The following is a 17,271-nucleotide window of genomic DNA, read 5'->3' as shown; positions in this document are numbered from 1 at the left end:
CAAATTTGAGATATAAAGCAGTAATTCAAGTTAAACAAACAAACAAATACCCGATGGACCATACTTTTAATTTGAGGATGGATTTCCTTCTAACTGACTTATGTCTGTGTTTACAGAAATGTGCTGACTAGCAGGCTCAGGTGCACAGTGTGGAGGACAAGCTGTATCTTACAAAATGGGATTTGGGAGTGACCTGAAGAACTCGCAGGAAGCTGTGTTAAAGTTGCAAGACTGGGAACTACGGTTGCTAGAGACAGTGAAGAAATTCATGGCTCTGAGAATAAAAAGTGATAAGGAATATGCATATACTCTACAGAATCTTTGTAATCAAGTTGATAAAGAAAGCACCATGCAAGTGAATTATGTCAGCAACGTGTCCAAGGTAAGAATGATCCCCTTGTTTTGTACAGCGTCCTGTCCTTAGAACAAACATTGTATTACAGAACGAGCAGGCCCACGGCAACTTGATGTGTTTCAGATTTTCCCTTAGTGCTGTCTCATCTGCATCCTTTGACAGATCCCTCTGTGAGTGGTGCGTATGCAGATGCACACACCTGAGCACTGCATGCGGAGGCCCAAGGAGGGCGGTGGTGTTTCCTGTAGCTTTCCAGCTTAGTCCCTGACTTAGAGACCTTTTCCCCTCGGAAGCATCATACTCGTCCCTGTGTCCTGTAAATTTAGATGTGCTTATTTTAGTAACCTTTCAGTTTAGCATGCATTTTAATGTAGTTATTTGATATTATTATTAAATATAGTTAAACAGCCAGGGCTACACAGAAAAACCCTGTCTCAAAAAACCAAAACCAAAAAAAAAAAAAAAAAGAATGTATTACATCTCTTTATTCCAAAATATTTGTGCGTGTGTTTTCTAAGACCATATCTTCTCTATAATGAGTCAAATTATAATAGTTTGGTTATTTTACATATTTATTTATTTATTTTTTAGCTCATTGCATACTATTGTTAAAGATGAATTTCTTGGGCTTTGAAGGACCTCAGATGGCTGGAGGGGGCGGCCTGAGGGGCGGCCTGAGCAGCAGCCATGCTCCCAGCTGTTGGTGTTGCGTCAGCCCTGCCATATATCGTGGCTTGTCTGGAACGGTCCTTTCTACCACCCTGAACTAGACACTTGCTTGGGAGGCCAGTTTTCTTTGGAAGAGATATTTTAGCATGAAACCAGTTTAGAAACTCCACAGTGTTTTACAGTTACAAACAATGTTGTAAAAGTGCTATTACATAGAGACATTTTTGTATGTTCATGAGGATATATGTGGAAAATTCATAGACATGGGCTTTCTAGGTCAAAATATGAATGTATGTATAGTTTCATTATATATTGCCAGTATAAGTATAAATTTCCCTATAGATCTTGTACCATTTTGCCTGTTTACCAGATCTGTATGTGCCTGCCAGTTTCTAACACTCACACTTTGGAGTTTTTGTGATCTAATAATTAATATATATCTATTAGTGTCTTATATTTTCTCTAAAAGTGAGCTTAGTGAACTACCTTTTCCATGTGTATTAGAGCTATTTTGTTTTCGAAAAAACATTTATTTTATTTATGTGTATATGTGTGTGTGTGTGTGTATGTGTGTGTGTGTGCACACATGTATGCAGGTACCCATGGAGTTCAGAAGGGCTGTTGGGTCCCTTGGGTCTGGAGTTATAGGTGCTTGTGAGCCACTTGCAGTGTGTGCTGGCAGCCTAACTGTGGTCTTCTGTTAGAGTAACAAGGACTCTTAACCATTGAGCACTCTCTTTAGCTACTTGGCCATTTTATTTACTTCTTTTTAATTTTTTTATTGGATATTTTCTTTGTATTTCAAATGTTATCCCCTCTCCTGGTTTCCCCTTTGAAAACACCCTATCCCATCCCCACCTCTCCCTGCTCACCAATCCACCCACTACGCTTCCCTTTCCTTTCCTGGCACTCCCCTATACAGGGGTATTGAGCCTTCTCAGGACCAAGGGCCTCTCCTCCATTTGGCTCCAGCTGCATATTTACTTCTTTTGTTTTACTCTGTACAGTAGATCATTTTTACTTTGTGTTTTGTTGTTCATTAAAAGTGCAACTGTCCAAGTATATTCAATAGTTTCTACACATTATAGTGAGTGATACAAGAGTTCCTCAATGACAATTTTTTGAAAGGCAATATTAGTTAACCCTTTAAACACAAAGTATATAGAAATATTAGCAATTTTCATATACTAATTAAACATTAATTAGTTAAAATGTTTGTGATCATCTAGAGTTAATATTAATAGCTGTATAATACATTGTTTATTAAATATGGTTATTATGTATAATAATTATATAGTACTAGATAAGTTATATATTTGATTTAAAATGTGAATTTGTTATAATGCAAGTGAACTGTTAAGGGATGAGCTGAGCCTTATGTGTGCTTCCTCCTGTATGGCAGTGGAGGCAGCACTAGGTGAGTGCATGCATGGTACCTGGTTGAACTCGCTGCTTAGGATACATTTCAGAGGAGCACTGCAGTCCTCTGCTGGCTGCCTAGTCCTTCATCGTCAGCCAAACTCGCCTGTAGCTTGCTTGTAACCTCTTCTCCCACTTCCAGGACCCACAGGCTACCGCCCTCTTTCCTTGACAGGCGTGTTTCTGGTCATTCCGAGATAAAAAGCCATCGTCAGTGTAGTTTTTAATCACTTAATATATGTGAAGTTGCATAAAGTTGCTGTAATCTTTAATGCGTCCCTGATCAATGTTTTGAATGCTATGCGCCTAACACATCTATCAACCATGTGACTTTAGCGTATCATTGGTACAATGCAGAGCTTGTCACTGAGACACACACTTGGTTACAACAGACCCTGGGCAGTGGGGTTACTTAGGGAGCTCTAAAGTCCTGACCCCATGCTCATGTGAGAAACATGCTTCATCAGGTCAGAGAGTCCCCTGAAATTTCTAAAAGACTCAATTATTTCTGATTGCAGCCAGCTTAGAGATGGGTTGGAGCAGGGAAACCAAGATTTGAAGAAAACATGGAGGAGTTTTTATGAGTGGGGCACATCTAAAGATTCCTTTGTGCTTGGAGTTGAGTCTCTGAAAACTCTGTTTTATGGAAGTTTAATGAGTTGTTTTCTGGATTTCTGTATCCCCGAAGGACTTAGAGACGCCAGCATTTTCCTTATGTAATACGTAAACTCAAATAAAAATAGTTGCTTCAGAGGATCATTTATTTTGAGTTATTGTGTAGTGCAGAAACTATGCATTCTTCATGGAATTTTAATGTTGAGTTTGTGAAAAAATTCAACCGAGATGAAAGCAATCAAGTACTTGTAGAGTATCATCTATAGCACAAAGCTGTTTTCGACAACTATTATTTAGGTATCTTCAAGCTTGAATCATTCTTGTTGAGTATTTCAGTGCCTTGCTGTAATTATAGGTCCAGCAGTAGTTGTTCTTTTACTCAGTATCCCAGAATATACACTTCTTGGTATAATAAGCCCAGAACACTTCAATTACTACCTGTTCTGAGAAACTGATTCATCTTACATATTTGCCAGTTCAAAGGTAAGTCAAGAAAGGACGTGTGCTTCTCTGAAGGGTATATGTTTTCTTTTAAAAATGGCATGTGCATGATTGCTTTAGTGCAATTATGTCTGTGCACCATGAGTGTGCAGTGCACATAGAACCCCTCAGAGGGTGGAGATCCCCTAGAACTGGCATTACAGATGCTTGAGAGCTATAATGTGGGTGTCGGGACACAAACCCCCCTTCTCTAGAAGAACAGCCAGTGCTCCTAACTGCTCAGCTATTTCCAACCCTAAGAGGTGTACATTTTTTCTCTCTCTAGTTTTTGTTTTCAGTAATCTGACCATGCAGTTTACTTTTTAAATATTATAGTCATTTTAGTTCAATTGATACCATTGACCTCTATTGGTTTCAGAAGCCAAAAATTGTCATTTTATCATTTATGTGGATTTTTCTTTTTCTTTTTTGTTTTTGTTTTTTTCAAGACAGGGTTTCTCTGTGTAGCCCTGGCTGTCCTGGAACTCACTTTGTAGACCAGGCTGTCCTCAAACTCAGAAGTCCGCTTCCCTCTGCCTCCCAAGTACTGGGATTAAAGGCATGCACCACCACTGCCTGGCTATGTGGATTATTTTATATATCTCAAACTATTCTTAGTACATGCAACTAACCTCTTATAGATAGTTGAGGAGTAGGGAATTTTTCTAAATTGATTCATTTTTTTAAGCTGTGAATTACAAGTGGTATATTTACTTTTTTTTGTTTTTTTTGTTTTTTTTTTTAATTTTTTTATTCGATATAATTTATTTACATTTCAAATGATTTCCCCTTTTCTAGCCCCCCACTCCCTGAAAGTCCCATAAGCCCCCTTCTCTTTCCCTGTCCTCCCACCCTCCCCTTCCCACTTCCCCGTTCTGGTTTCGTCGAATACTGCTTCACTGAGTCTTTCCAGAACAAGGGGCCACTCCTCCTTTCTTCTTGTACCTCATTTGATGTGTGGATTATGTTTTGGGTATTCTAGTTTTCTAGGTTAATATCCACTTATTAGTGAGTGCATACCATGATTCACCTTTTGAGTCTGGGTTACCTCACTTAGTATGATGTTCTCTAGCTCCATCCATTTGCCTAAGAATTTCATGAATTCATTGTTTCTAATGGCTGAATAGTACTCCATTGTGTAGATATACCACATTTTTTGCATCCACTCTTCTGTTGAGGGATACCTGGGTTGTTTCCAGCATCTGGCAATTATAAATAGGGCTGCTATGAACATAGTAGAGCATGTATCCTTATTACATAGTGGGGAATCCTCTGGGTATATGCCCAGGAGTGGTATAGCAGGATCTTCTGGAAGTGAGGTGCCCAGTTTTCGGAGGAACCGCCAGACTGCTTTCCAGAGTGGTTGTACCAATTTGCAACCCCACCAGCAGTGGAGGAGTGTTCCTCTTTCTCCACACCCTCTCCAACACCTGCTGTCTCCTGAATTTTTAATCTTAGCTATTCTGACTGGTGTAAGATGAAATCTCAGGGTTGTTTTGATTTGCATTTCCCTAATGACTAATGAAGTTGAGCATTTTTTAAGATGCTTCTCCGCCATCCGAAGTTCTTGGTGAGAATTCTTTGTTTAACTCTGTACCCCATTTTTTAATAGGGTTGTTCGGGTTTCTGGAGTCTAACTTCTTGAGTTCTTTATATATATTGGATATTAGCCCTCTATCTGATGTAGGATTGGTGAAGATCTTTTCCCAATTTGTTGGTTGCCGATTTGTCCTCTTGATGGTGTCCTTTGCCTTAAAGAAACTTTGTAATTTTATGAGGTCCCATTTGTCAATTCTTGCTCTTAGAGCATACACTATTGGTGTTCTGTTCAGAAACTTTCTCCCTGTACCGATGTCCTCAAGGGTCTTCCCCAGTTTCTTTTCTATTAGCTTCAGAGTGTCTGGCTTTATGTGGAGGTCCTTGATCCATTTGGATTTGAGCTTAGTACAAGGAGACAAGGATGGATCAATTTGCATTCTTCTGCATGCTGACCTCCAGTTGAACCAGCACCATTTGTTGAAAAGGCTATCTTTTTTCCATTGGATGTTTTCAGCCTCTTTGTCGAGGATCAAGTGGCCATAGGTGTGTGGGTTCATTTCTGGATCTTCAATCCTGTTCCATTGATCCTCCTGCCTGTCACTGTACCAATACCATGCAGTTTTTAACACTATTGCTCTGTAGTTCCAGATGAATTTGATAATTGCTCTTTCTAACTCTGTGAAGAATTGAGTTGGGATTTTGATGGGGATTGCATTGAATCTGTATATTGCTTTTGGCAAAATAACCATTTTAACTATATTGATTCTACCGATCCATGAGCATGGGAGGTTTTCCCATTTTTTGAGGTCTTCTTCCATTTCCTTCTTCAGAGGCTTGAAGTTCTTGTCATATAGATCTTTCACATGTTTGGTAAGAGTCACCCCAAGATACTTTATACTGTTTGTGGCTATTGTGAAGGGGGTCATTTCCCTAATTTCTTTCTCAGCCTGCTTATCCTTTGAGTATAGGAAGGCCACTGATTTGCTTGAGTTGATTTTATAACCTGCCACTTTGCTGAAGTTGTTTATCAGCTGTAGGAGCTCTCTAGTGGAGTTTTTTGGGTCACTTAGGTAGACTATCATGTCGTCCACAAATAATGAAAGTTTGACTTCTTCCTTTCCAATTTGTATCCCTTTGACCTCCTTATGTTGTCGAATTGCCCGAGCTAGTACCTCAAGTACAATATTGAAAAGATAAGGAGAAAGGGGGCAGCCTTGTCTGGTCCCTGATTTCAGTGGGATTGCTTCAAGTTTCTCTCCATTTAGTTTGATGCTGGCTACCGGTTTGCTGTATATTGCTTTTACTATGTTTAGGTATGGGCCTTGAATTCCTGTTCTCTCCAAGACTTGCATGAAAGGATGCTGAATTTTGTCAAATGCTTTTTCAGCATCCAATGAAATGACCATGTGGTTTTGTTCTTTGAGTTTGTTTATGTAGTGGATTGCATTGATGGATTTCCGTATATTGAACCAACCCTGCATTCCCGGGATAAAGCCTACTTGATCATGGTGGATGATCGTTTTGATGTGTTCTTGGATTCGGTTGGCAAGAATTTTATTGAGTATTTTTGCATCGATGTTCATAAGGGAAATTGGTCTGAAGTTCTCTTTCTTTGTTGGATCTTTGTGTGGCTTTGGTATCAGCGTAATTGTGGCTTCATAGAAGGAATTGGGTAGTGTTCCTTCTGTTTCTATTTTGTGGAATAGTTTGAAGAGTATTGGTGTTAACTCTTCTTTGAAGGTCTGATAGAATTCTGCACTGCAACCATCTGGTCCTGTGCTTTTTTTGGTTGGAAAACTTTCTATGACTCCTTCTATTTCTTTAGACATTATGGGACTGTTTAGATGGTCTAGTTGGTCCTGATTTAATTTTGGTATTTGGTATCTGTCAAGGAAATTGTCCATTTCCTCCAGATTCTCCAGTTGTGTTGAGTACAGTCTCTTGTAGTAGGATCTGATGATTTTTTGGATTTCCTCTGTTTCCGTTGTTATATCTCCCTTTTCATTTCTAAGTTTGTTAATTTGGATACTTTCTCTGTGCCCTTTGGTCAGTCTGGCTAAGGGTTTATCTATCTTGTTGATTTTCTCAAAGAACCAGCTCCTGGTTTTGTTGATTTTTTTGTATGGTTCTCTTTGTTTCTAATTGATTGATTTCGGCCCTGAGTTTGATGATTTCCTGCCTTCTACTCCTCCTGGGTGAAATAGCTTCTTTTTGTTCCAGGGCTTTCAGGTTTGTCATTAAGCTGGTAGTGTATGCTCTCTCCATTTTTTTTTTTTTGGAGGCACTCAGGGCTATGAGTTTTCCTCTTAGCACTGCTTTCATTGTGTCCCATAGATTTGGGTATGTTGTGTTTTCATTTTCATTGTGTTCTAAAAAGTCTTTAATTTCTTTCTTTATTTCTTCCTTGACCAAGGTATCATTGAGTAGAATATTGTTAAGTTTCCACGTGTATTTTTTAGGTAAATTTTATTTTTGACCTATAAAACAAAAGAATAAAAACTATGCAAAATATTTAAATATAATAGATTTAATATAAAAGTAGTATTTTGTCAGTATTTTAATTACATTAGTACAAATTCTAATTAATATTTTAAAATTGAAAAAAAAATCTCAGACTAATATTTTGTTTTCTTGGGGCAAAGGAAAGTGTGCTATTAGTATCTCTTGTCTTTTTTTTTTTTTTTTTTGGTTTTTTTAAGGCAGGGTTTCCTTGTATAGCCCTGGGTATCCTGGAACTCATTCTGTAGACCAGGCTGGCCTGGAACTCAGAAATCTGCATGCCTCTGCCTCCTAAGTGCTGGGATTAAAGAGTATCTCTGTTTAAAGTTGGTCTTGTTCCTAATTATCTGGTGTTGGATTGGATTGTTTAGATGAAGTGTTTCATTCCTTAACTCCACTTTTAATGAGATTGTAAAGGTTACCCTTATTTTTAGTTAAAAACAAAGTTACAGAGAGATGTCTCTTTCATTTTCATCTCTGTAGCATTGTAACAAAGCATGTCATGTCAAGAGTGACACAGATCTAGACTTTAGACTTCTTTAGTTGTATGTAATCATGTTATGAAATAGTATTCTGAAGTTATGGCCTGTAAGAAGTACATGAAGTTCCCCTTTGCTTTAGTTTCCAATACAGTGATTAAGTACAAGATTAAACTTTAAAGGTTACAGTTTACTTTGTACCCAGTTTAGAAGGTTTGATTTGTTTGGCTTAGTTACTTGTTTTTGTTTGTTTTTTGAGACAGGATCTCATATAGCCTATGCTGGCCTTGAACTTGCTGTGTGGCCGAGGGTGACCTTGGTCTTCTGATTTGCCTGCCCCCACTTCCCAAATGCTGGGGTCATGGGCATGTCCTGCCAAGTGAAGCCGAGAGAGATTGTTTCCATAAAGTAGGCGAGAAACAAGGTTTCCCACTTCTTTCCGTCTTCGAGGCTTCAGGTTGGATCATTCCTAGCTCATTAAGACATAAATTTATGTTTGCATGTGAGTCGTCGATTAGTTATGTGGCATTGAATGGGTGAATTTCAGTTTGTAAATTTATTAGATGAAGCATTTGCCTAATCGTATTAGAAAAGGAATGAATCAGAAAGGCTGTGAGTTGACAAAACGCAAGTTTGTAGATGATGAGCTCAGTCACTTAAACCAGAGCTGCTCAAACCCAACTCACTTGTAGCTCCTTGTAGTCTAAGAAAGTTTCATGTGGCCGTGGTGCATAGTTCCACAAAGAAGGTATATAAATCAAACACTTGTGAATACTAAATCATGAGAAAATTTATGTTAAAGCAATTCTTTGGTATATGTAAAATTTTATATTAATTAAACATGAAAGCATATTTAAATGCCTAGATGAATATGCTTTTCTTATTTTTGTATAAAAGATAAATTAAGTCTTTTTAGGACATAGGACAACTTTAACTTTTTCAGCATTTACTAACTTATCAAATTATATTTATCAAAGCTGAGAACACTACTTTAACAAATAGTACACAATGGCAGAAATATGTATAGGATCATTTCAAAAATTGTAAATTGTCTTGATCTTAAGCTATAATTCATTGAATAATTTCTTTATGAGACTCAAACTTAGGAAACAGACAGATGAAACTCAGGAACAGACAAATTTAAAACCAAGCACTTTACTTTTTCTAATGTGAAAACAATTATTTAGAGATATGCTGAGGTACGATAGGGGCACCTTTGTCTTCACAATTAAGCCATTGTTTCTGTAAGAGTCAAAAATTCATATATGAAGTAAGATTGCTACAACTCATAGCATGAAATAATCTCAAAACTGAACTTAGTCATTTCATTGTGTCTTGTGGGAATGTGTGGAGAGATGGCATGTGCAGTACAGTGTATGCATTTCACATGTCATGGATTTAGAGCCAAGGTGGATACTACTGTTAGCAACATCTCAGTCTTTTTTTTTTTTTTAGGTTTTCGAGACAGGGTTTTTCTGTGTAGCTCTGGCTGTAGGCTGGCCTCGAACTTAGAAATCTGCCTGCCTCTGCCTCCCAAGTGCTGGGATTAAAGGTGTGTGCCACCACTGCCCGGATATCTCAGTCATTAGTGGCTTGTTTTTCATTAATTTTTGGTTGGTACACATAAAGTTTTTGCTGGTATGTGCATGTGTGCACGCATATGGCTTCATGAGCCACAGATTAAGGAGCTGAGATTTAGACAGTAGAAGTTAGCTTCTAGGAGTGAGGGGGAGCAGATCACCAGCTTGTCTGAGTCTCTGAAGACCCCACAGTCTGAAGGCCTCCTCAGAGGTCTGTTACAGCCAGGATCACAGGCCTCCCAGGCGACCTGCAGCAACCCAGGGATACAGGAGGCAGGCTCCAGACAGAGATACCGAGAATAGCTAACACCAGGGATAACCAGATGGTGAGAGGCGAGCCAGTTTACTTTGGCATCATCAGATCTCAGTTCTCCTACCGTAGCAAGCCCTGGATACACCAACATACCTGAAAACCAGGATGCTGACCTAAAATCCTATCTCATAAAGATGATAGAGTCCTTAAGGAGGATATCAATAACTCACTGAAAGAAATACTGGAAAACATAGATAAACAAGTATAAACTCTTAAAGAGGAAACAAATAAATCCCTTAAAGAAATACAGGAAAACATAAACAGGTGAAGGAATTGCATAATGCTGTCCAAGACCTAAAAGTGGAAGTACAAACAATGAAGAAAACACAAATGGAGGCCACCCTGGAAATGGAAAACCTATGAAAGAGGTCAGGAATTACAGATGCAAGCATCACCAACAGAATACAGGAGATGGAAGAGAGAATCTCAGGTGCAGAAGATAACGTAGAAGAGATTGACACAAACTGTCAAAGAAAATTCAAAACATAAAAATCTTCTTACCCAAAGCATCCAGGAAATTCAGGACACAATGAAAAGATCAAATCTAAAAATAATTGGAATAGAGGAGAGCAATGATTCCCAGCTCAAAAGACCTGAAGACATCTTCAGCAAAATCATACAAGAAAGCTTCCCTAACCTAAAGAAAGAGATGTCCATAAATGTACAAGAACCCTATAGAATAACAAATAGATTGGACCAGAAAAATAATCAAACCTCAAAATGCACAGAAGAAAGAAAGAATATTAAAAGCTATGAGGAAAAATGGCCAAGTAGCATATAAAGGCAGATGTATCAGAATTACACCAGACTTCTCAACAGAGACCCTAAAAGCCAGAAGATCCTGGTCAGAGGTCATGTAGACCCTAAGAGAACACAAATGACAGCCCAGGCTACTATTCTCAGCAGAACTCAACAATCAACATAGATGGAAAAACCAAAATATTCCAGGACAAAACCAAATTTAAACAATATTTGTCTACCAATCTAGCCCTACACAGAGTTCTAGAAGGAAAACTCCAATACAAGGAGGGTACCTACACCAATGAAAAAACAACATGTTAATCATCTCACAACAAAGCCAAAAGGAGAGAGTCACATATACATGATGCCACCTACAACAACAAACATAACAGGAACTAATAATCATCTGTCTTTAATATTTCTCAATATCAGTGGACTCAATTCCCCAATAAACAGACATAAGCTAACAGACTGCATATGCAAGCACCATCTAGCATTTTGCTGCATACAAGAAATACACCACTTTTCTATTAGTTTCAGTGTGTCTGGCTTTATGTGGAGGTCCTTGATCCATTTGGAATTGAGCTTAGTACAAGGAGATAAGAATGGATCAATTCGAATTCTCCTGCATGCTGACCTCCAATTGAACCAGCACCATTTGTTGAAAAGGCTATCTTTTTTCCATTGGATGTTTTCCGCTTCTTTGTCAAGTGACCATAGGTGTGTGGATTCATTTTTGTGTCTTCAATCCTATTCCACTTGCCTGTCCCTGTGCCAATTACATGCAGTTTTTAACACTATTGCTCTGTAGTATTGCTTGAGGTCTGGGATACTAATTCACCCAGAAGTTCTTTTACTGTTGAGAATAGTTTTAGCTATCCTGGGTTTTTTGTTATTCCAGATAAATTTGAGAATTGATTTTTCTAACTCTGTGAAGAACTGAGTTGGGATTTTTATGGGGATTGCATTGAATCTGTATATTGCTTTTGGCAAGATGGCCATTTTAACTATATTAATCCTGCCAATCCACAAGCATGGAAGATTTTTCCATTTTCTGAGGTCTTCTTCGATTTCCTTCTTCAGAGACCTGAAGTTCTTGTCGTATAGATCTTTCACTTGTTTGGTTAGAGTCACACCAAGATAGTTTATGTTGTTTGTGGCTATTGTGAAGGGTTTCATTTCCCAAACTTCTTTCTCAGCCTGCTTATCCTTTGAGTATAGGAAGGCAACTAACTGATTTGCTTGCATGGGCACAGGGGAAAAGTTCCTGAACAGAACACCAATAGCTTATGCTCTAAGAGCAAGAATTGACAAATGGGATCACATAAAATTACAAAGTTTCTGTAAGGCAAAGGACACTGTCAAAAGGACAAAATGGCAACCAACAAATTGGGAAAAGATCTTCACCAACCCTACATCCGATAGAGGGCTCATATCCAATATATACAAAGAACTCAAGAAGTTAGACCCCAGAGAACCAAATAACTCTATTAAAATGGGGTACAGATCTAAACAAAGAATTTTCACCTGAAGAAATTCGGATGGCCGAGAAGCACCTTAAGAAATGCTCAACATCATTAGTTATTAGGGAAATGCAAATCAAAACAACCCTGAGATTTCACCTCACACCAGTCAGATGGCTAAGGTTAAAAACTCAGGAGACAGCAGGTACTGGCGAGGATGTGGAGAAAGAAAAATACTCCTTCACTGCTGGTGGGATTGTAAGATGGTACAACCACTCTGGAAATCAGTCTGGCGGTTCCTAAGAAAACTGGACATGACACTTCCGGAGGACCCTGCTATACCTCTCCTGGGAATATACCCAGAGGATTCCCCAGCATGCAATAAGGACACATGCTCCATTATGTTCATAGCAGCCTTATTTATAATAGCCAGAAGCTGGAAAGAACCCAGATATCCCTTAATGGAGGACTGGATACAGAAAATGTGGTATAATTACACAATGGAGTACTATTCAGCAATTAAAAACAATGAATTCATGAATTTTTTAGGCAAATGGTTGGAACTGGAAAAATATCATCCTAAGTCAGGTAACGCAATCACAAAAAATACACATGGAATACAATCATTGATAAGTGGATATTAATTAGCCCTGAAATTCTGAATACTGAAGTTACAATTAGCATATCAAATGATTCCCATGAAGAAGGAAGAAGAGGGCCCTAATCCTGGAAAGGCTTGATCCAGCATTGTATGGGAGTACCTGGACAGAGAAAAGGGAGGGGGAAAGATAGGAGAATTGATGGAGAGAAGAGGACTTATGGGACATACGGGGGGGGGGGGGACTGGGAAAGGGGAAAGCTTTTGGATTGTAAACAAAGAATATAGAAAAAAATATATATAAAAAGAAATACACCTCAGTGACAAAGACAGACACTACCTCAGAGTAAAAGACTAGAAGTCTTACAAGCAAATGGTTCCAAGAAACAAGCGGGAGTTGCCATTCTCATATCCAATAAAATAGACTTTAATCCAAAAGTTATCAAGTGAGATGGGGAAGGACACTTCATATTCAACAAAGGAAAAACTCACCAAGAGAAAGTCTCAATTCTGAACATTTATGCCCCAAATGCAAGGGGACCACATTCATAAAAGAAATTTTACTAAAGTTCAAAACACACATTGAACTCCATATAATAATAGTGGGAAACTTCAACACCCAACTCTTACCAACAGACAGGTCACTAAAACAAAAACGAAACAGAGACACAGTGAAACTAAAAGAGGTTATGAACCAAAGGGATTTAACAGATATCTATAGAACATTTTACCCTAAATCAAAAGAATATACCTTCTACCTAGTACCATGGCACTTTCTCCAAAATCGACCATATAATTGGTCACAAAAAAGCCTCAACAAGAAGATTGAAATAATCCCATGTATCCTCTCAGATCATCATAGCCTAAGTCTGGTCTTCAATAGAAACAAAATAAGAGAAAACCCACATACCCATAGAAATTGAACAGCTCTCTGCTCAATGATAACTTGGTCAGAGATGAAATGAAGAAATCAAAGACTATAATTCAATGAATTCAATGAATATGAAGACACATCATACCCAGCCTTACAGTACACAGTGCTAAGAGGAAAATTCATAACACTAAGCACCTTCATAAATAAATGGGAGAGGTCCCATACAAGCAACTTAACAGCACACCTGAGCACTCTGGAACAGAAGGAAACAAACACACCCAAGAGGAGTAAAAGGCAGGAAATAGTCAAACTCAGGGCGGAAATCAACCAAATAGAAATAAAGAGAATTATACAAAGAATCAACAAAACCAGAAACTGGTTCTTTGAGAGAATCATCACGATAGATAAACCCCTAGTCAAACTAACTAGAGTGCACAGAGACAGTATCCAAATTAACAAACTGAGAAACGAAAATGGAGATTTAACAACAGACTGAGGAAATTTAAAAAATCAGCAGATCCTACTATGAAAGCCTATACTCATCAAAATTGGAAAATCTAGATGAAAAGTTATACAAGTTATTATTGCTATTTATACTTTCAGACACTATCCATGTTTTTTTCTTTTTTCTTTTTTGTATGGGTTTTGATGCTTTATTTATTAATCAAGTAAAAGCAATCAACTAAAAAAGATATTAATGAGTTAATTACATATGTTTTTGTTTTTGTTTGTTTGTTTTGGTTAGTTTTGAGACTAGGTCCCATATTGTAGCTCATGCTGGCCTGACTTCACTTTGTAGTTCAGGCTGGTCTCAGACCTGTGACAGTTTGCATATCTTACTCTTCTGAGTGCCGAGATTACAGACAGTTGCTACCATGCTCAGCTTGTTAAAGTTTAGATCTTAACGAAGGAATACTTGACTTTTAAATTACTTTTTGGTGACAATAGCAAGTTAGTCATTATATTTTCAGATCTCATGCAAACATGACGTGTTCCTAGGGCACATGGTCCATGGTTCATGGTCCATGCACATCACAGTGTTCTGCCAAGGATCTCACTGACATCTGAAGCCTTTGTGCTTGAGGATGTTGGATACAGATCTTTCATAATACATTGTACAGTTTTGCAAAAACCTGTTACTTATAATGTAAAAGTTTTTATAAAACTAAACATTTATAGCCCTTGAATATTTAAATCATAGTTAAGTGAGAATTCTAATACAAATGCTGATGTATTATTATTATTGTTATTTTAAAGTCTTGGCTGCTGATGATTCAGCAGACAGAACAGCTTAGCAGGATAATGAAGACACACGCAGAGGACTTGAACTCTGGACCCTTGCACAGGCTCACCATGATGATCAAGGAGAAGCAGCAGGTAAAGAAGAGCTACATCGGCGTTCATCAGCAGATCGAGGCGGAGATGATCAAGGTGTGTCTGCCGCATTTAGTGCTCTTTTAAAATTTCCCTTAAAACCTATATTAATATTTTATCCAGTCTGAGCCTAAAATTTTCATTTCTGACAAGATGTGTTTGCTGCCTTTAGTGATACTTTATTGTGTACAGAATGTTACTAATTTTAGGACGTCATTTCAGTTCCAACAGAGATAACATGCTAACTATTAAGTCGTGCCTTCGAGATCGAGTAATAACGTGGAATGTGTACATTTTATTTACTGAAATGGTTTATAGGGCTGGAGAGATGACTCAGTGCTTGCGAGCAGTGAGGCTGCCCTTCCAGAAGACCCAAGTTTAATTCTCAGCCCTCACATGGCAGTGAATTCGGCCCAGGGGATCGGATTTCCTCCTCGGGCCTGTGAGCACTGCGAGCACATGGTGCACAGACAGTCATGGGAGCAACACGTTCCTTCACACATAAATAAACTTTAAAACATAAGAAGGAATAGGTCTTAACTTTTGTAAAACATCACCCCCCCCCCCCACACACACACATATATACTTCTTGTGTTAGTAATAACTTAGTCAATGTATTCCTAAGTGTCACTGCCTTCAGCCCTTCAGAGTTGGTCTCTTCTGGATAATTTCTTAACACTGGTTTTACAGAGCTTCCAAGCAGAAGAAAAGAGCATCATGTCTGCCCTGTAGCTGTCACCAGGGTCCCAGCTCTTTTGTTTTACTCTTTCCCAGTATTGGGTCATTTAATGAAAAACCCCGATATCATTTATCCAAAAAAATTGCCACATATTGGTAATATAGGAATTCCTTTAAGAAATAAGAACACTTTGATTAATCCATTTAAAAATGACAGATATTCATACTAAGTGAGGTAACCCAGACTCAAAAGGTGATTCATGGTATGCACTCACTAATAAGTGGATATTAACCTAGAAAACTGGAATACCCAAAACATAATCCACACATCAAATGAGGTACAAGAAGAAAGGAGGAGTGGCCCCTGGTTCTGGAAAGACTCAGTGAAACAGTATTCGGCAAAACCAGAACGGGGAAGTGGGAAGGGGTGGGTGGGAGGACAGGGGAAGAGAAGGGGGCTTACGGGACTTTCGGGGAGTGGGGGGGCTAGAAAAGGGAAATCATTTGAAATGTAAATAAATTATATCGAATAAAAAAATTAAAAAAAAAATGACAGATATTAAATGTTACTAAACACCCTGCATCGAAACCCTCACTGGTTGAGTGGTTTCTGTTGGTCTACTGCAGTCAGGATGTAATCTGACACATACATTGCTTTTGAGTAATTGCCTTTTAGTCCCTAGGTTGTTTTTTCTGTTTGTTTTTGAAAAATACCATTTACTAACTGAGATAATATGCTATATGTAATTGAGTATTCTTTCTTTTGTTTGTTCCTTTGAGTTAGGGTTTTACTGTGTAGCCTTGGCTGGCTTGGAGCGCCTCTGTAGGCCAGGCCTGGAACTCCTTGAGCTCTGCCCTGGCTGAGTGCTGGGAAAAATGTATGTGTCCCCCCCCACCCCCACACCCCGCCCCCACACCCCCTGGCTCTCTTATTTTATTCTTGTTTCTACAATGGAAAGTCTTTTATACCTTTTATTTCTGAATGCAGTTTAACAAATAAATTTTTATCAAGTGGAATTTTGGGGGCACTGGTATAGTGGTGGATGCTGTTAATCCTAGTACTTGGGAGGTGGAGGCAGGTGGATCTCTGTGAGTTCAAGGATTCCTTAATAAATAAATCTTCAAAAAAATAAAAAGAAAGAAAAAAGTTAATGCGTTCTTTGAGATTTTCATGCTTGCATATATCACAGTCTGGTCCCACTCAACACCCCAGTCCCTGTCACCCTCCCTACCCTGTCATCGTATCTCAGGAAGTCAGGCTCCCATCCATGTCAGTCCCTTTGTTTTGTATGTGTGTAGAGAATGGGGTGCCAGTGTTGTAGCCTGCGGCCACATACGAACTGGAATACCTGGAAGAGAATTCTGAGGTTAACGGGAAGGGGGCGAAAGAGAAATGAGTCAAGAGGACAGTTGCCCATAGAGACCGACTTTACTATCAATTAGCCAATATTTATAATCTTTGGAAAAACCACCCTGCCCCCCAAATGGCCGAGAGTTCGTAGGATCTTTTTCTTGGCGGGTTGTCTGCTTTCAGTCACGCGGTTTTCTGCTGGTCTCCGGATGGAGTTGCGCTGAGGCCTTGGTAGTTAAGGTGA

At 38.6% G+C, this 17,271-nt stretch overlaps 1 protein-coding gene across 5 annotated transcripts in view; it reads left to right on the top strand.

Annotated features, from left to right (window-relative positions):
• The window catches only part of Fer (FER tyrosine kinase), a 306,510-nt gene that overhangs the window by 31,954 nt on the left and 257,285 nt on the right, over positions 1–17,271 (top strand). For all 5 annotated transcript variants that reach the window (XR_007979418.1, XM_052192262.1, XM_052192260.1 and 2 more), the window contains 2 exons: positions 117–382; positions 14,882–15,055. Coding sequence is in view for 4 of the 5 variants with exons in the window: in XM_052192262.1 (XP_052048222.1) it covers positions 176–382; positions 14,882–15,055 (381 nt within the window). In the remaining variant the exon portion in view is untranslated. The remainder of the gene's footprint in view (positions 1–116; positions 383–14,881; positions 15,056–17,271) is intronic.

This window comes from Apodemus sylvaticus, chromosome 9, assembly GCF_947179515.1.
Source record: "Apodemus sylvaticus chromosome 9, mApoSyl1.1, whole genome shotgun sequence".
Lineage (NCBI taxonomy): Eukaryota > Metazoa > Chordata > Mammalia > Rodentia > Muridae > Apodemus > Apodemus sylvaticus.
The sequence above is the reverse complement of the archived record's forward strand: the minus strand, read 5'-3'. Positions and strand labels throughout refer to the sequence as shown.